This window comes from Gossypium raimondii, chromosome 3, assembly GCF_025698545.1.
Source record: "Gossypium raimondii isolate GPD5lz chromosome 3, ASM2569854v1, whole genome shotgun sequence".
NCBI lineage: Eukaryota > Viridiplantae > Streptophyta > Magnoliopsida > Malvales > Malvaceae > Gossypium > Gossypium raimondii.
The window spans coordinates 7617433-7638684 of NC_068567.1; the positions used below are offsets into that span (position 1 = coordinate 7617433).

Here is a 21252-nt window from a genome sequence, read left to right on the forward strand (position 1 = left end):
GTGAGTTAAAGTGATTCATACTCCTAACAGCTTATTACTATCTCGATCCAAATATATTTGTGAGACAAATATCCATGAGAGCAAAGGTGTTCAACCACCCATGAGTTTTCAGAAGTTTTGGTCTTAATTTATGGAACTAGTTCCATTGATGCTACAAAGTTTCAAAAAGTGCTTGGCAAACTACAATACTTGACATTCATAACGTCAAATATTTGTTACTCTATCAACAAGTTATCATAATTCATGCACAATCCATCCGGATTACAATGGAGAGCGGTTAAATAACTCAAAAAAATTTAGTCTTCAGATATTTGGTTGTTGTGATTCTAATATCTACATGTATAGTGATGGTGATTGGGTTTATCTCAATGATCATGTACCCACATTAGTACATAATTTATTTTATGATCTCACTTTGTTCACAAGAAGAAGCATTTAAAAGTTTTTGTTCACTTTGTTGACTACTATATTGATCATAAGGAACTTAATGATCATCATGTTTATGCCGCTGATCAAGTTACTGATACTCACTAAAACAGCCTTTCATCTTAATATTCTGTAAATCAACCCAAATTTGAAGGGACATATTAAGGTGATTTATTACTGATTCTCTATTGACTCGATCTTCTAGTTACAAGATTGTTTTATTTTGAATTAGTCTTTGGTGTTTATTTTTTAGGATTCTTTTGTTGACATTTTCTAGATTTCATTAATTAAGATTTATAGAATTTTACTGTGTATAGATACTGAAGCTAATTAACTTCTTTTAACAACCCCCGAAGGCACGGTGCGCGGATAGCTATAATTTCAGACGCCTCAATTAAATCAGAGAAATCATCAATCAAGGTCCCAAAACGCATTGGGTATAAAACGGGGAAAAACAAAGAGTAATTGTTAAGAACACCATGATTGCAATTTGTATAGCAATTACTTCCCTCTCAAATCTCAATAACACCACAAATCAAAACTCATGCACACACCACACCCAGTAAAAAGAATATATTAAAAATTACAAATTTCCACCCCCATACAAACATCATATCATGTTTTATATGAAGTAAAAGAAGCCTACATGTATTGGTGGAAGAAGGAAGTAGAGTCGGGGAAGGCATTAATGAAACTTGAAACAAGCTCAGGAGATAAAGCTTGGCCTTTAATAAGTACATGGTGGTATCTCTCTATCAATGATAGCACCATTTTCTGCTCATCAGCTTCTTCCAAACCACCTGTTGTCACCCCCACCATACCACATGTTACATTTACCAAAGCAAATTAATTCAATGGTCTAATTATGATTTCATCCCTCTAAAACTGAAAAGTTAGTCCTACTTTAATTTGTCAAAATTTGATCATCCATCACGGAAACTGAAAAGTTGTCCAATTGGATAACATTGTTATACCTTATCGTTACATCGCTGACTTGAAAATAAATGGTCCAATTTATATGCAACAAATTAGCAAAATTCAACATTTTAAGTTTATGTGTTTACCAACAATTGGACTAACTTCTCAATTTTCGTGAAGTATGAAGCCCAAAGTCTAACAAATTAAAGTAGAGTGATTAACTTCTCAGTTTTAAGTAAAGAGATAAAATTCAGAATTAGACCTAAATTCCGCAAGGCAAACTGCCTTTCTAACAATCATGGTTACCAAAATGTTAAGTAAGCATTTATAGAGAACAACAGTTCAACCCAAAGGCTTACCTAACTCGATCTCAACCTCTTGATCTTCAGCATCCCCTTCTTCAACAGTACCATTCTCCAGTGCAGAAGCCGCTTGTGCGTACCTTTCCAGAAACTGTTCTTCAGTTTCTTCATGTTCACTCTCAGATTCCTGTTCAACAAAATGAAAAAACATATATTTGCTTTCAGATTAATGTATGCTGAATTCCTACACAACTCCCAACTTTCCAGCTCTATCTGTCATTTAGTTAGCTGTCATATATTAGATCATGATAAAAAGATGCAATTGTATGGACTAAATAAAATCCATGTATCCTAAGAGTTGGACCTCATCATCAATTTCGATTTCATCATCATCCTCATCCTCATCATCATTATCATAATCTTCAGATTCTTCATCATTTTCTTCCTCTTCCATTTCTTCATCCAGTTCTTTCAATTGTATAGATGTCTTAATCAGTGAAGTAAAGCAATCTCGTAACAAGCCACCACTTGGATTACCTACTCCCAACAACCTTTCAGTCATCTTTAGCAGTGTCATCACTGAGAACAAAAAATAATTAGAATTGATGTCAGTTAAATTTACTGGGGGGAAAACAGGACAAGGAGTGGAGGAAGTAGATACTGGGGCAGATGCGAGGGAGGCGAGTGACTGATTAAGGCCAACAAATATATTGCTAAAGTCGTAACTATATAGATCATACTTACTAATGAATATAAAATGAAGTGAGAATTTTCCAAGTTCTACAGGAGTCATAAAATAGATACTTACCCATCAACTTTATCTCAGACTTTGCAGACAGACCGACTTCAGAAGAGTGAGTGCAGGCAAAAGCCATTGCAGATGCCCAGGTTGCAAAGCCTCCATCACCCTCCTTCTCCAGTATTGCCTCCACGGTATCAGGATGACATAAATAGCATGATGCAATAGCAAGCAAGAGAGGCTTCCATAGTGAAGGAGGCTTGCTTCTCACTCCTTTCAAATGAGAAAATGCTGCCCGACAGAAAACCGCCGCTAATGATAGCCGCACACCTTCTGTTTCACTTGAATACTTTGGGACATGTAATAGTATGTGAACACATGAGAAAGCTCTCCATGTTGCAGACGGGTATTGTAAAATGGCCTCACTGACAAATACACTTATTGCTTCAATAATGGATCTCTGTGGCACAGGTGGAGCAGGAGCAGGTGGAATCTGTCTAACGATAAAACTCTCCAGTCCATATTTACTGTGCAAACTAACTACTTCCTTGATGCAGTCAAAGACAGCCATATCCTCTGATTCTTCCCAAGCATGCCAATCTGAAATCATGTCAGCCCAAACTAGTAGTAATTCTGATAGTTTAAGCTCTACGATTACGCTGCTTCCAGTAACAGAGAGAATAATGGATCGAAGCAATGTTGATGAATGATCTATACATGATGCAGGGGGTGATGCCTCAGCTTCCTGATCATTACAATAATTTAAGGAGAAAGTAAATATGTCATGAATTTACACAAGTAAAATGGTAATCAGATAACTTTCAGTAGCAGGATATCATCTGATGAATAAAAAGCATAAGTAAAACAACAGATAATGTAAACTATGAAGCAGATAACAAAAAATTTTCAATTCAATGCCAAGTTTGCACCAGGTACATAGCCTAGATGATGGTTTGAATATATATAAAGAGCAAAATCCAAAGCATTAAAGACACTATAAATCAATATATTTTCTGTTCTAATAAAATTTAGAAATTTTATATGATTGCATACAAATTTTACCATCAGCAGTCAAACATGTTCATTCTTATAACCCATTTAGAGACACAATCTCCTCACCTGCTCAAGCACCAGAGCAATTCTTAAAAAACGCAAATATTACAATGAGAAGAATACTAACCAATGGAACTGTGAGCCAAGCCTGTTGCAAAAGAGCTGATAAAGCTCTAGCAATGGCACCCTGACCAGATGCCTTCTTTTCACTTGAGTCATTCTGTTCAACCTCTTCGAGCATGAAGTTTTCCCAAGATTGAGCCATCACTGCTAATGCTTCAAAACCCCGTACAACCACCTATTACAAATGCAGTTCACTTAATCAACTAAATCAGGGTTGCCCAGTGACATTTAACAGTCCATTTTCAACCACAATCCGTCAGAGAGAATGTATTCAATGCTCCAAAATTAAAGCAAACACTTTAGGCATTGAACTGACAGAAACCCAAATGTTTAACATGACATGCTGTTTTTTCGCAATCATAGATGCAAATGCGAAACTTGCAGAAACTAGAAATTTTAAGAGAGTAAAATGTAGCAGCCTAGCTACAGGAATTCATACTTACATGGGGCCATGGCTCCACGCTAGGATGTATGGACTTTGAGATCACATCAACCAATGATGAAATAATATGAGGAATATGAATTGCTGTATTCTCGTTTCCAGCCTCTACAATAGAATTGAGAAGCTGAAATAGAATAATGTTTTCTTCATCTTCATTACCAATCCTACTAATTACAACTTGAAGAAGAGGTAACCACTCTGGTGGCAGATACTCATTCTGAAAAGAACAAGCATAAAAGATAGGTGAGTGAGACATTATAACCAAAATGAGAATGACTTCCAACACCACGGATTAATTAGGGGACCTACTTCCAGAAGCCCAGCAATTGCCCCTGCAGCAGCTACTCGCACAGGGTAACAAGAAGTATCCCCTTTATCAGGCATTGCCAATGCCTTGAGCAAGGAAGAATAGATGTCTGCGCTCATCTCCTGAAAAGGATACAAACACAGAAAAGGAAATTTATTTAGTCATTGCATTTTATGAATGGTGTTAAAGCAAATTGAAAAGCAGCATAATAGGGTAAGCAAATCAGTAGAATAATTGAATGCTTAAACTAACAAAAAACTTTGGTCTGATGAAAGAACAAGAGATGAAACTAGTGCAAAAAGGACTCACTTCAGGAAGACATGTAGCAAGCTCCCCAAGCACCCAACTCGCAGCAGCAACCAAGTATGGTGGACAGAAGGAAAGTGAGTACAATGGTAGCACTCGGGTATTAACCAAAGTTGTTGTAAATGCAGGTTTTTGCTCCTTCAGAAACTGTTTTTTAGAATGACCGATTACAAAAATTAATGGTAGATTTCATTATAAAAAATATTTAAGGGTAAAATTTTTTAATAATGCAACAGAGGGACCAGATTTGCTTACATCTTGCAGGCCACCATATGCCATCAGAAAGCCAAAATAACTGTCATAGTTGATGAACAGAATACAATAAGAAAGATTTAAATGCATGTCAAGAACTACTGATGGGAAAGGATGAGTAAGTAGAAGAAAATTAAATAGTTAACTTCCAGAAAGGAAAGGCAACTGGTCAGAAAATAAGAAATTTATCACAAATCCCTCCACTTCTCTTGCTGAGAAGACAAAGAAAAGGCAATAAATATCAGATAAATGAGAGAGGGAAAGAGAACATGAGGTTTTAAAGGAGAAAACAGCCATTCAACTACAAAATTTCATTATTAACAAGACAAATATGTGAAATATGTTTATTAACTCACTCTTTCAAAATTTTTGGATCAGAAGCAGTAGCATCTGAAGGAATGGGAAATTTTGATAGATATGGAAGCACCAATAACTCTCCGATAGAACGCTGATTATTTTTCTTATTCTTTTCACCTTTCTTGCGCTTGGATGAAGCTGAAGATCCATTATTAGAACTCACAGTTGGAGGCCCCTGTATGCATTAAACAAATAGTAATTCTATCAAGATAGAAGTATCTCGAGATTATTTATCAAGGACTATCGATCACCGACCTTTGACATTGAAACGACACCAAGTAAGTTTATTGCACTTTTTCTGGCTGTAAATAAATCCTCCCTCCATCCAGAAATTTCTTCCTAGATACAAATTAAAAGTGTTGATATAAAAGCCAACAATTTGGTAAATATATCATTCAGTATGACCATGATAGATAAGAGGCAATGACAGATAGAAAAAACTATTAATGTACAAACAAGTTCAGATGGAAGATTCTTCCGGATGTACTCTTCTGGATCATCTTCCCACTCTGACATATCCTACTTGGGAGAAATCAAACACCAAAAATCCGTCAATTAACTCAACTTCTATTCCAAATTCAATTTACAAATAGTTGATGAATATGCATTTCCTCAATTAAAAAAAAAAAAACCTTCTCATTCAACATCAATGCTGGTAAGATTGCAGATTCCAACAAAAATGAAAAATGAGGTGAAACTAATCTCCATCCCTGTTTGCAAAGGATAAAAATGATGTTACGTTAAAGAAATAAATTATTGGATATAAAATTCGGAGCACCTTGCCTGTAACTTCCTAAAAAATGAAAAATGGCAGACACACATTGAGTAAGCATTTGAAAGTAAAAAAAGCAACAAAGAAGGCACTGAAACTGATGGTGAGTCGTGAAAGCAACAAAGTTTGAAAGAACTTACAGGGCCTGTCTCCAGGACATGTGAAATCGCATCGAAAGCTAGTGAAACAATCCTCTCGGATAGAAAATCAAGCTTCTACAAAAGGAAAATCCATTCTTTTAGTGTTAACACAACCATAAAAGCATCAAATTATATAGAAGCACAAATATATGTAAATTAAGTAGTATCATGGAGCTATGCTCCGATATAGCTCCACAGCAACTAGCTTATAGGCAATACACTTTTCTATGTTACCACGCGAATAGTCCCCAAACAGCCAAGGAAATAATAGCTGAAGAATTACATATGAAACTTACACAGATATTTGAGCTACATTTGACTATCTTCAAAACACAGTTTATAATGTCTTGCATTAGCCTGAAAAATTAAGGGCATGGCATCAAACAATGCAGCAGATAGGTTAACAGTAGAAAAATTAGACAAGAAAAATCCGATCATTACTTATCACAATACTTGCGGTGCCGTGTTGTCAAAGAACAGAAAATTAGCAAAGCCCTCTTTCCAGTCTTCAACCTTAGCAGGTACTCATCTTCTGAAGTATCACCATGATCCAAACTCAATGAACCCAGAATGAAAATTAGATCATGGCAGAAGGAAGACAAAAGAGGAGCCACGGCAGATGGCATATATGACCTCACCTATAAAGCTAACCATAATTTCAAAAGAGGTTCCAGTAGAAGGAGGAAAATAGCATAACATGCAAAATAAACTCATGGGGCCTTTTCGATTAAGTAGCAACCAAAAGTAACTGCTACCATTTGGGGGCTTACAGCTACTACAGGTGCTATAACTAACATGACAAGAGGCAAACCGGGTTAAATTGTATGCAAATTCTTAATCGGATCATTAAACTTCTGAAGTCTGTACAGCTACATAGTAATGAAATTTTTTTTAATAGACTAACAGATTCATCCAATGCTGTTTGAATTAATGGAATAAGAGATATTACTCACCGCAAAATATAAGCATTTGCATATAAGGAGAAGGATCTTCTCTGTTTCCAGGTCTTTTCTACCATGGTTAGCTCTAGCCTGTACTACAGACCACATTATGCTTTATGATGGAGATTCAAATATCTTTTTTTGAACAGATAGGGAGAATTAAGTCGAAAAAAGAAAAAGAGAGTTTGAAGACAACAACCTTTTCAACAAGATGATGAAACACCGTCAGCAAAGGGGCAAGAATTTCTTTTGCAATTAGTTCCAGCTGTGGTGGTACTGGCTCCTTAGCAACTTTAGGATTCAAAAAGTACTGCCATAAAAAAGAAACAAAAATAGCTTAAACTCCAAATATGTGTTACTTTAAGCTATTTTTGAGTTGACGTCACATTTACTTCAATAAAGAACAGACTCACGATTAGAAACCTTAAGCATCAAATCATATTTGTACTAAATTTACATAGTACTGGAAAAATAAAAAGTAACAAAAAAGCACCTGGAAAGGTCTAACAAGGGCATGAAGAACCGTAAGGGTATTGATGGTACTCAATTCACTGCTTGCACCATTGCTTATGACATTACTGCTTTGAATAGCAGATCTGAGATCAGGCACAAGTTCCGGCCAAGAATTCTGCTTAACAAACTCGGCAACTACAATGATCCGAAACTGCCGAGAGGGAGACAAAGGTGTTCATATACTATTATAATTTATTTTAACATTGAGTAATATATATAATATAAAGATTGAAGAAAATCGGTACCGCTTCCACTAGAACTTTTAGAACTGACGCTTCGGCTTGAAGCAAAGTTCGCATCAGCTGGGACTTGAACTCCTGGCTGACTCTTGAAGACGATCCAGGACTGACCTCAATGTTTCGCCTAGCGAAGTTTTTAAGATAAGTTGAAGCAGCGACTCTTTGACCTTGATTTTGACCTCCTACAAGAATCATTAAAAAGGATCACGCCAATGTGAAATGATTCGCAAAATTGAAATTGATAGGAAGTGAGATAATTTGGAGTGAAATAAACGGTACACTGATTGGAAGCAGAAGATGAAGAAGAGGGAATTTGGCCTACCAGCGGCAATGGAGAGTAGAGCAAAAGGGAACTGTGGCAGCGAAGAGAGGCGATCGAGCGCTTCAGTTGATGTACGGACAACGTGGCCATCGGGGCTGAGCGTCTGGTCGAGTAGCTGAGCAATCTGAGTGAGGTCCATGGCTGACTGTTTGGATTTTCGTTTGAGTTCTTCAAAACCCTAAAAAGTTGCTAAAGAGGTGCGGAAAAAAATAAGGCGGGAAAAGTTTAGTTTTGAGGGTAAGATGGATAAGGGGCTTTCACTGTCTAATCAGCTGAGTCGGCTCTTGCCCTTGCTCTCCTACAACCTCTTAAAAAGAAATGGCGTAGATTTAGAGTTCTTTTGTAGCAATAGCCATGTGAGCGTTCCTTGTAATTAACATTTTTTAAATAAATTCTGCCTTTGATAATAAATATTTGGTTAACCTACACCAAGTACACTAAATTAGTAAGTTTATGTTTTAATTTTTTAACTTTAAAAAGTTACAAAATAGTCATTGAACTATTTAAAAATTTTCATTTGAATCACTAAACTGTTAAAATTATTGTTATATGGCATTCTCTATTCACACCAATGGAAATCTCTTATCCCCTTCTCTTTTATAGTTCAGTTCTTTCATGAAATATCTTTGAACGTCATAAATTTGTAAATTAAAATTCAAATAGCTTCCTTTTCTGATTTGAGCATCGGATCGATTTGGATCTAAGATATGTACGTCTACTCGTTGATGGGTACCAATTCACTGTACTAATAGTTGAATTGTCCCTTGGAGCTCACTAGCCTAGCTTTTAAAAAAAACACTTAACATCTTAGTGACTTAAATAAAAAAACTTTTGCACATTTCAGTGGTTTAAATAAGAACTTTTGAATAGTCTAGTGACCATTTTGTATTTTTTTGAAGTTGAGTGATCAAAACGTAAAGTTATTAATAGTTTAGTGACCTTGAGTGTAGTTTACCCTAACTTTTTTTTATTTGGTAATAAATTAATTAAGTTTTTTTTCATATTTCAAATAAACTTTGACTTCTTTTCACAAATGGTACCAATCAAATGTTCAAAAATCCCTAAAATACAATAAGAGATAAACCCAAAAGAAATTGGGCAATCAAATTGTAACTAAATTCAACCAAAATGGGATAAAGCAACTCTATTCATGATCAATGGTGGCAAAGGTTGGCATTAACCAACGACATCAAGGCTAACAGAGGAATCAAAGCCCTTCAAACATAACATATCACCAGCCAACTTGGAATACCCTTTGTTGGTGCCTTGAATCTCGATAGTGAAAGTAGTGTTCTCCCCGACAAAATTATCAAACCCAAAGAAGGAAAAACCTAGAGCACTATTAAAACAAAGAGACACTAAGTTAAAACCAACAACTTTCATGAGTGAACAAGCAAAATCGATTGTAGAGGTTGAATAAGGCAAACAATGGTGGTAATCCTAAAGGTTACCACATCGAAAGAGGTGGTTTTTTGTTGAGGCAATTACATGAGCAATGTGCCTCACGCAATGCCACAATTAACACCCATCGCTCTTGGCACTACGTAAGTTATATAACTTGCCTTATTTAGTGTTAACAATCTTTGAAACAAGATCTTCAAGTTGTAACCATTGTTGATATCTTGGACGTGTGTTAGCCAATCTTTGAAGATCGATCCATTTGAAACAATGTATCTTAAAAATGGTTCGAATCAAATCAAGCAATCAAATTCCACGAAATGAAGAGATTAGATTGTATCTACGTTGAAGACTTATCTCTATTATCTTTACAAGATCTTAGACTTTATTAGCATATTGTATACATTACATTAGCGCTACTATGATGGATAGATTGATTATACTTGATCTACTATGTTATCAAGTCGAACTATTATATATGCTTGAGACTTGTATATGTTTGATCTCCCATAATTTGATATGTCAAATTAGACTCTCCATTACACTTGAAGAGCTTATTATCGAGCAATTTAGATGTCTTTTTCATGTTTTATTTAGTTTTAGCTTTTTACTCGAATAAGTGATTTTGTGTGTTTTATGCTATTTTTGAGACTGAGTTGACCAAATGCACCATAGGGAACCTAACAAGTTGATTGAATGTTGTAAGGAATCAATGGTGGCGAATGTAAATAAAACATCACCTAAAAAGAGGTATCGTGATATCGAAGCATGGAAGTCGTGATACCCTCGATAGTGTTGAAATGAAGAGAATTAATGTCATCTTTAGTGGTATTGCGATACCAGCCATGGTATCGCGATATTGAGACACCCAAGGACCGCCCATTTTAAGACCGTCTGGTATTTGACTTCTATAAACGAGTTATCATTTATAATAAAATAACACAAAAAAAAGATTAAAACGACAATGTCCACAAGTGCACAGGTCAAATTGTAATATAGTATAATTTACAACGAAACACTTGGAAGTATTCCGAGGATCATACCCAATAGAGGATAGAATAAAATTATAAAAACATTTTTACAACAATAAGTTTAAATAGTATTAACTAAATCTTATATTACGATAAACCATAAAATAAAGTAATAAGATAATTTAAATAACTAAAATAAATAAACAAGAAAAATAAACAAACGACTTAAATCAATAAACCAATCAGGAAGATTAACTCATTCTAGGGTTGGTAATTAACTTCGGATTAGGGTCCACATTTAATCTCTATGCATAAAACAAACCCAATGACTTAAAATTGATCCCAATCCGTAATATCTCATCAAAAATAATATTTTCAATATAAAATTCATGTAAAATGACCAAATTGCCTCTTTTGTAAAAAATTACACTTTATCCCTTTATCACTTATCACCTTTTTTTATTTCCATACACAACACTCATTACATCAATTTCACATATCTCGCACTTATCATCTCTAGTTATGAAGTATTCAAACACAATTTGCATTTATGAACTTTTCCCAAAAATGAAAAAGTTACGATTTAGTCCTCAAACTTTCATTTCAATTCTATTTAGTCCAAACTCTATTTCCTTTGAACTTATTCACTTTCCTAATCATATGGTACTTTATTAATACTTTTAACTCACTTCTTTATCGTTACCAATCAAATGTTCAAAATCCCTAAAATACAATAAGAGATAAACCCAAAAGAAATTGGGCAATCAAATTGTAACTAAATTCAACCAAAATGGGATAAAGCAACTCTATTCATGATCAATGGTGGCAAAGGTTGGCATTAACCAACGACATCAAGGCTAACAGAGGAATCAAAGCCCTTCAAACATAACATATCACCAGCCAACTTGGAATACCCTTTGTTGGTGCCTTGAATCTCGATAGTGAAAGTAGTGTTCTCCCCGACAAAATTATCAAACCCAAAGAAGGAAAAACCTAGAGCACTATTAAAACAAAGAGACACTAAGTTAAAACCAACAACTTTCATGAGTGAACAAGCAAAATCGATTGTAGAGGTTGAATAAGGCAAACAATGGTGGTAATCCTAAAGGTTACCACATCGAAAGAGGTGGTTTTTTTGTTGAGGCAATTACATGAGCAATGTGCCTCACGCAATGCCACAATTAACACCCACTGCTCTTGGCACTACGTAAGTTATATAACTTGCCTTATTTAGTGTTAACAATCTTTGGAAACAAGATCTTCAGGTTGTAACCATTGTTGATATCTTGGACGTGTGTTAGCCAATCTTTGAAGATCGATCCATTTGAAACAATGTATCTTAAAAAATGGTTCGAATCAAATCAAGCAATCAAATTCCCTGAAATGAAGAGATTAGATTGTATCTACGTTGAAGACTTATCTCTATTATCTTTACAGTATCTTAGACTTTATTAGCATATTGTATACATTACATTAGCGCTACTATGATGGATAGATTGATTATACTTGATCTACTATGTTATCAAGTCGGAACTATTATATATGCTTGAGACTTGTATATGTTTGATCTCCCATAATTTGATATGTCAAATTAGACTCTCCATTACACTTGAAGAGCTTATTATCGAGCAATTTAGATGTCTTTTTCATGTTTTTATTTAGTTTTAGCTTTTTACTCGAATAAGTGATTTTGTGTGTTTTATGCTATTTTTGAGACCTGAGTTGACCAAATGCACCATAGGGAACCTAACAAGTTGATTGAATGTTGTAAGGAATCAATGGTGGCCCGAATGTAAATAAAACATCACCTAAAAAAGAGGTATCGTGATATCGAAGCATGGAAGTCGTGATACCCCTGATAGTGTTGAAATGAAGAGAATTAATGTCATCTTTAGTGGTATTGCGATACCAGCCATGGTATCGCGATATTGAGACACCCAAGGACCGCCCATTTTAAGACCGTCGTGGGTATTTGACTTCTATAAACGAGTTATCATTTATAATAAAATAACACAAAAAAGATTAAAACGACAATGTCCACAAGTGCACAGGTCAAATTGTAATATAGTATAATTTACAACGAAACACTTGGAAGTATTCCGAGGATCATACCCAATAGAGGATAGAATAAAATTATAAAACATTTTACAACAATAAGTTTAAATAGTATTAACTAAATCTTATATTACGATAAACCATAAAATAAAGTAATAAGATAATTTAAATAACTAAAATAAATAAACAAGAAAAATAAACAAACGACTTAAATCAATAAACCAATCGGGAAGATTAACTCATTCTAGGTTGGTAATTAACTTCTGATTAGGGTCCACATTTAATCTCTATGCATAAAACAAACCCAATGACTTAAAATTGATCCCAATCCGTAATATCTCATCAAAATAATATTTTCAATATAAAATTCATGTAAAATGACCAAATTGCCTCTTTTGTAAAAATTACACTTTATCCCTTTATCACTTATCACCTTTTTTATTTCCATACACAACACTCATTACATCAATTTCACATATCTCGCACTTATCATCTCTAGTTATGAAGTATTCAAACACAATTTGCATTTATGAACTTTTCCCAAAAATGAAAAAGTTACGATTTAGTCCTCAAACTTTCATTTCAATTCTATTTAGTCCAAACTCTATTTCCTTTGAACTTATTCACTTTCCTAATCATATGGTACTTTATTAATACTTTTAACTCACTTCTTTATCGTTGAGCAATTTACACTTTCAATCATTGTACTCTTTTAATTTCACAATTAAATCCTAAAAGTGATTCTCATCATATTAATACATATTCTATGTCATTCTCATGTTCAACAATCACTATTAACTCCTATTTCCTCAATTTGGTCAAATTTCATTTTAGTCCTCAAACTTATCCAAATTTATGATTCGGCCTATTTCTATCAAAATTTCATATTCTCAATCATTCTCGTAAAATTTATTTTCTACAAAACAAAATAATTCTTTAAAACTTCATTCATTAAACTTGTTTTCAAATTTCCTCGGGATTTCACTACATCAGATCACAAAATTATACCATTTACTATACTAGAAATTTAGCGCATTACAAAAACCCACACAAGTTTTGTCACTAAGTCAGTTGCATAATCGACAAAAAAACTATCTCAGACATTAAAAAACAAGGTCATCCATAAATGATTAAGGTGATTTTTTTTACCAATTAAAAATTAAAAAGAAATTATTGGTTGGACAAGTCATTTGGCACTTAAATTTCTTATTTGAAATTCTAACTTTAAATTTATTTGAATTAACTCCTCTTGTTTAGGAGTTTTGTTAATAATTTACGGTATCAAAAAAGAATTTTGAAGGAATATCTCACGATTAAGAAGCTTGTCGAATAGCTCTTCATAAACCAAAAGTTTCCATTATTGTCACCATTGCTTAAAGGTCCACTTCCAATTCATCTTTTCTTAGTCCTAATAGTAGACGAAATCAATCGCAACAACAATATCTGTGAGGTTCCTAGTAGAACTTCCTCCCATTACAATAGGACTGCTATGGTTACATTGCTCGTGTTTACAAATTTAGATCTTACAACCATCAAAAAGCAAAGGTTAACTTTGTATCCAGACAAGGTGCCCCAACATCATTATGGATCCTTGTCACTGGTGCATCCCATTATATCATAGGTGATCCTCGAAATCTCTAACTTGTAGAAAATTATCCGTATCCAAAATTGAATATTTTCTTTTTTGTAATGCTTGGTCAAGTAATAAAATTCATCAATTTCCTTTCTACCAAAATACCTTGTCAAGTGACATGTGCCTAAAAAGACTTTTTAGTGATTTAAGGACCATTTATGATATTATCAATTGAAAAAAGTTATACTATTATTTTTTTTGTTGATCAAAACACCATACATATATATTTGGCTATACACCTTGAAATCTAAAAATAAGGTCCAATTAATGTATTCAAAATTTTACCCCTTAGAAAAAAATTCACTTTATATAAATGGCGGTGGTGAATTTCAAAGTTTAGAACTTTATCTTACTTCCTAAGGTATAGAACACCTCAAACCCCCACCTTACACCCCACAACGCGTCTCTATTGTTGAACGTCGCCATAGACATATAATTGAAACATCTAAAACTTTATTACACCAAGCATTCGTCCCATCTATTTTTCCATTTGTCATTAGGCATTTTATCTTATAAATTGCCTACCCACAAAACTTCTTCAAAATGACTCCCTTATCATAAATTGTTTGGTGATGAACCAAATTACAAAGCATTAAAAGTTTTTGGTTCCCTTTATTACCCATGGCTTAAACCATATACTCAAAACAAACTTAAACCACATTTTTTACCACTGTCATCAGGGCTTCCATACAAAGACATAATTTTTTCTAGAGATGTCAACATTTTTAAGACATTTTTCTTTTTGAAAATAGTTTTCTCTAAAATTAAGAAAAAAATGTTCAAATATTGAGTGCAATTTTAATTTCGTATCTAAAAATCTCTTGTCAACAATATTTAGCTCAAATATCGATTCCTCTTCACCTGTTTCACTACATATTCCAAATTCATCCTCATTTCTTCAAGTACACAAACTTCAGCAAGATATCAGACTCCATCAGCTCTTGCCATGCGAATATGTTGTAATTTGATATGTCAAATTAAGTAATCTCAAGTACTTAATGCACTTGTTTTCAAGTAGTTTACGAATCTTTTTTAATGTTTTTCAACGATTCTTAAATTTTAGTGTTAATGATAGCTTTTCTTATATTTTGACTTATTTTGAGACTCAAATTGGAAAAACTATATCATTGGGAGTCTAATGATTGATTTGAGCTTATGTAAGGAGACAACGATGATCAAACATCAAGGAAAATTACATTTGACATGGGTGTCGCAACACTGGTGTTAGGATGCTACGACACTGAGTCTCTATTGTTTCAAGGGTGCAAGGCTTCAACAATAAATTAACCTGGAGCTAATTGTTGAGAGTGTCGCGACACTAAGGGTGTTGTGTCACGACATTAAGCCTAAAGTCACAACACCAAGCCTCCAAGGTCGCAACATCACCGATGGTTGTTGAAGTGATGAAATCATGGCCACTACCGAGGATGTCGTAACACTAGCTAGTCAAGGTCGCGACATCAAGAACCCCTAAGCCAAGATGTGCCTACTGTCGAGGATGTCGCGACACCCAAGCTTTGCTGTTGCGACACAAAAGCTTGTTGAGGTGAAAAACTGTAGGGGCAATTTTGTGTCCAAACAAGCTTAAGTCACTTTTCATTTAATTGTTAATGTTAGGTTAAATGTTAGTAGACTACAAATACTACTTCATAAGCTTGTGAAAGTAGATTTTGGTGGCTAATCATCTTTCTGTACTTTTTATAGTTTTTTGTTAGATTTATTTTCTTTTCATATTCAGATTAGGATTTCTTTTTTATTTTTTTTGAATAGATTTTATTTTTATTGTTTTCTTTCTTTTTGCTTGTTGAATACTTTTGTAAATAGAGATGGATCAAGCTTTTAGGTGCCATTGATTCCACATCTAACTGAGCATTTCTTACCCTTACCTTTATGTTACACATATTAATTGTTCGATGAAATGTCTATTTGGGTGTTAAGCTTTATTATGTGCTAATATTGTTTGTTGGTTAATTGATGAATTGATTGTTGGATTAAGTTCATCCCTATACTTGATTGTTTGGTTGTTATTTTATATCGAAATGCTTCATACACTAGAATTGACACCTCTAGTAGAAAATTTAGATAAACGATATTAAAAGAAGAGTTTATCATTAGATAGTTTAATATAATTGTGACGAATAGTGAGACAAATAGGAGGTTTATATACCTAGGTGAAACCAAGAGGAGAGCTTAGGTGGTATGTTTTAGTTTAGGATAAGACCGAGAGAAGATTCCTAACTAAGAGTGGCAAATAATATAATCGGTATAGGTTCATTAGTTTAATGGGCAACCGACTATTCAATCGACCATCGTTTTATCATTTACTTTGTTTAAAACAATAAAGAAAAAATTAGATTAGTTTGTTTAGTTGATGATTTACATTTAGTTTATAAACAATTTATATTTGAATTTACACTAATAATGTTCGACTCGATTAGATTAGTAATAACTTGCAATTATCTTGATAAACACATTTACCAATTTGGCAATCTCTTGGGTTCGATCCTCAGAACACTCAAAGTGCTCCATTGTAACACTTATAAATATTACAACTAACTTGTCACATTTGCAGTACACCACTATATTTCTGATTGTATTTGTGTTTATTCGTAGCCTTGGTGCACGTACGTTAGGGCGTGGTCAAGTTGTTGGGGATTGTAACGGTGTAAATGTGTAGTCAAGTTAGTTGCTTTTGAGGTAATATTAGTCGAAAGACAATGAAATTAGATAGTGTAACACCCCGGTTTCTAGGGTTAGAAGTTTTGAGATTTATAGGTAGGGTCAGTGGCTAGATCGGACAATTGGGTTTATTGTTGTGTTTTAATGTTAGAATGGGTCTACAGGTCTGGTGGTTAGTTGTGTGTTAATTTAGCTTGGGTTCTCGGGTTCAAGTCCTTAGGTGCATTTTGAAGGACTATTTTTTATTTTGTTTTAAAAGTTTAAATATTTATTATTTTTATTTTTATTTTGAAAGAAGTCAAATTCTTTTTCACGTTCTATTCTTCCTGTTCCACATGTTTTCTTCTTTTATTCCTCTCCCACATTCTCTTTAACACGTTCTTGTTCTTTTTTCTCTCTGTTAATTGGAACTCTATTCTTTTGATTCTACTCTATTTCTTTTGCTTTGTTTTGCAATTTCATCGACAGGGGTTTCGGAATAGGTAGATTTGAGGCGTCGATTATTTTAGGCGTTTTAATCGCGAAATTAAGTTGTTGGTTCGAAACTTTTCCTTTCCATTATTAGATTCTGATTTGGTTACATGAAATTCGACAATTACAAGTGTATTTCCGAATTGTATAGTTTTGATGTTGGATTCTATGGAGTTTAGTTATTTCTTGTAGGTTATTGGAATTAAACCGTATATTTCTGGGATTAAAGCGTATAGGAATCGTTTTTTATAATGGTTGCGTGATTTTAATAAATTTCAGGGTAGGTTTTAGAGCTACTGTTACAAGGAATACGTTTCAGGAAGAAAAGCACGATATACAGTCTGTTTCGGTGTGGTTTCGTGACCACACAGGTGGCCATACGGGCGTGTGCTCCACACGGACGGCTCGCACAGCCATATGGAATTAGGAATTATGGTTTTAGGGCCAATTTTGGTACCACACGGCCTGGTCATACGGCCGTGTGGCTGATTTAGGGATTTTTAGTCAATATTCACATGGACGTATGTTCTGGACACACGACCATGTCCCATAGCCACACGACCGTGTCTGCCCTACACTTTATTTTAGCCATTTTGGACAGAGAGTTACACGGGCTGCCCACACAGTCTTATACCTCCTTCCACACGGGCGTGTGCTTCTGCACTCGGGCGTGTACCCCCTTCACATGGGCGTGAAGGCTTTCACACGGTCGTGTGGCTCTGATTCGTATATTTTTGTTTTGTGAAGGATTTTGACTTGTTGGTGTTTCTGAGTGTTCCAACTTTCAGTTATGTCTTAGTAAAGTTGATAAAGACTTTGATGAGCTCGGATTCATGCGTTTATGTGCAATTAGAGTGTGAATTTATCAGTTCGATTATGTGTTATATGATGTTACTAGTAAATAGCTACAAACATACTTGATTCTGAATCTGGTCGAATGAATATGTGCACCTCTGGTTCTGTTTGATTGATGTGTGTCTGTCTATGAGTTATTTAAATTATTTCTGTGAGTCTGTTAGTGATCTGTTTGCATACATACATTTGCATAAAACTCTGGGTTTGGTTGCAAAGAGAAGGAAGTCTGTTCTGTTTTGGCAGTTTTAACTGCAACACATCCGTACATCGGTTTACCGTAATGTATTGAATGTATGTCAGCTCAACTGCTTATTGAAATTAATGTGGCTCAGCTCCACAAGCATAGTGTATAGGGCGGATGGGCCTTTCAAGGTCCTATATGGTGTGCAGGGTTGGTCGGGCTTGATATAGCTCATTCATGGTGTGAACGAGGATCAAAGTGGTGTTCGGTTGGTTGGGGTGGGTTTTTTATTGTTCATACATTTCACATTCAATCTGTCTGTAAGATTGCGTGATTAATTGCATAAGGGTTGTGTTGTTCGATATGTTCTGTACCGGTGTGTTTTGGGTGACAACTTTGTGTTACGTTTAGCTGGTTGTTGAAATGGGTTGTTTCGTACTCTATCTGAGTTCTCTTTTAGTTAAATATTTGTTTTGAATTATTGTCTTTTTTCGTTCTCTTCCATTTCAAACTCACACTGAGCTTGCGTAGCTTACTCCCTTAGTTTCCCTTTTTAGGTACTCTCGTTTCTGAAGTTGGACTTGGCAAGACGGAGGTCTCGTATTGACACGTTTGAACACAAGCCAATAGGATTTCTTTTCGACTCCTATTTTGATAAGCTGTTGTGAACTATAAATAATTATAATAACTGTGGTATGAGTTTACTTTTGGTTTTTCGTAAACCGCCATTTTAACTGAAATTATAAAAATCGTGGGTTTTTGTTCCTAATTGTTTATAACAGTGCTTAATTATTGTTTCAAAACTTGATTTGTCAAGCTGTTAAATTCGAATTTAGCAAACTATTTTTCGACCAAGTAAATGGCTTTTAGATCACTTTGGTGATCAATGTAACCTCCGAAATTTGGTCTAAACTTCTAGGCGGGTTTTTGGTGTAACACTCTTAACCCATATCCGTCGCCTGACTAGGGTTAAGAGGTATTACCGAACAATTCACATCATTATACAAACATTTCATATACATTGATCATGTATCATCATATCACATTCATTCATAATTACATTGTCCCTTAAATAGGTCTACGAGATCTAAAACAGGCTTTTAAGAAGGTTCGAGACTAAACTGGTCACACATAAAAATTTCTGAAACTTTAAGAAATTTCTAAGTAACTGACGTCTCATGCCCGTGTGAACAGCCGCGTGGACGAATTTAGGTCATTTGCAAGGCCAATTCGCCAACCATAAGGGTCAACCCTACACAAGCACATAATATACCATTATTCATCAATCGTGAATATCAATTTTGAACATTTCCACTAATGCATCAATAACTTTACTAAAGCTTACCACATAACCACAATCACATTCTAATTATAAGGCCATCTATATATCAAACCTCACATTATAAACAAGCCAAATCTCATGGCTCAATGCATTTCAAACATATAGGCACCAATAGCCAAAATCACTTATACACTTAACAAACCAGCTAGCCTATACATGCCACATAACCAAAATTTCAAGCCTTTTAAGTACCGAAACCATAGCTGGATAGTGTGATGGGATCTCCGACGATTTCCAACCCGAGCAAGCCTTTGGAACACTATAAACATAGAAAAATAACACAAAGTAAGCTATAAAGCTTAGTAAGTTGATATGTAAATAATAAGCAATCTGTTAACCTGCTTTTACCAATCTTCACAACATGTTCTCAAGATAATACAATCAAAATTGCACATAGTTCTACTATTTACTCATGTTCACATCAAGTTGTTTACTCGAGTCATAGTCACTAACTTATTTATATCTTGCGCTACAGGACTCCAAATTAAGATCTGATTAATTTTACCAAAACTAGACTCACATACCTTCTTACCATAAAATTTTCAAAATTTTTGGTTTAGCAAATAAGTACAGTTAATTCTTCAAAGTCGTCCCTATTCTGCTGTCTAATAGTTCCGACCCTTCTTCTCTAAAAATTAATTATCTCTTAGTACGGGATTCAGATGATATTCCTATTTATTTATCTTGAAAATAGACTCGTTAATAATTTTAATCATATAAATTATAACCCATAATTCTTTTTATACAATTTTAATGATTTTCCAAAGTCGAACAAAGGATTCCAAAATCATTCGACATTATCTCACAAAATTCAAATATCTCATAATAAGAAATTCTTTTGATTACATCATTTCTTCTATGTGAAACTAGACTTAATAAGTTTTAATTTCATGTCTTATTCAACCTCTAATGTGATTCCACAATTTTTAGTTATTTTTCAAAGTTATACAACTGCTCATGTCCAAAACTGTTTTATTGCAAATTTTACTCTTTCATGATTTCTTTCATACATTTCATAAAATTTCGTTTCCAATTCCATATGTCCTCATAACACATATCATATTTCATCTATACAATTCACACAGATCATATTTCATTTCATTCTCAATCATATAATCATTTACATAGCTAACCTTAGCTTTCACAAGTTTAGTCAATTTAATTCTCATATAACATTCAATTCATACTTCCATATAGCCAAATGAGCACATTTTGGTATATGACATATTTAAACACATACCTTTCTCATTTCATATACATGATATGGTATGAACTTGTAACACTTCTAACCTGTATTCGTCACCGGATTTGAGTTACGAGGCATTACCGAACAGAACACGACTCAAAACAAGCATTCATTTTTTTATACTTCGTAAATCACTCTCAATAATACACTCATCTATTCAAAATTTCAAATTTTAATACTACTATGATCGTATCGTTTGTATATTAAAATTTACTTTCAAGCTTATAACTTTACGACATACCTCGAGCATATTATAAAACATACATTTC

The 21252-nt window shown here is 34.2% G+C and overlaps 1 protein-coding gene across 2 annotated transcripts; it reads right to left on the minus strand.

Moving 5' to 3' along the window:
• Positions 1-891: 891 nt before the first annotated feature.
• Positions 892-8451, minus strand: LOC105796949 (importin beta-like SAD2 homolog). Of its 2 annotated transcripts, none has more exons than XM_012626816.2 (21): positions 8153-8451; positions 7837-8012; positions 7572-7742; positions 7278-7388; positions 7091-7168; positions 6579-6775; positions 6434-6494; positions 6138-6209; positions 5858-5935; positions 5682-5744; positions 5481-5564; positions 5225-5400; positions 4872-4911; positions 4620-4763; positions 4313-4432; positions 4005-4220; positions 3566-3736; positions 2455-3130; positions 2011-2225; positions 1704-1833; positions 892-1226 (listed from the first exon to the last, which is right to left on the minus strand). In XM_012626816.2, exons 1-21 carry the CDS (start codon positions 8289-8291, stop codon positions 1069-1071), a joined length of 3276 nt encoding a protein of 1091 aa, XP_012482270.1. In that variant the 5' UTR covers positions 8292-8451; the 3' UTR covers positions 892-1068. The 2 variants fall into 2 exon arrangements, with proteins under 2 accessions (XP_012482270.1, XP_012482269.1); XM_012626815.2 differs by having other exon boundaries at positions 6138-6212.
• Positions 8452-21252: the final 12801 nt, after the last annotated feature.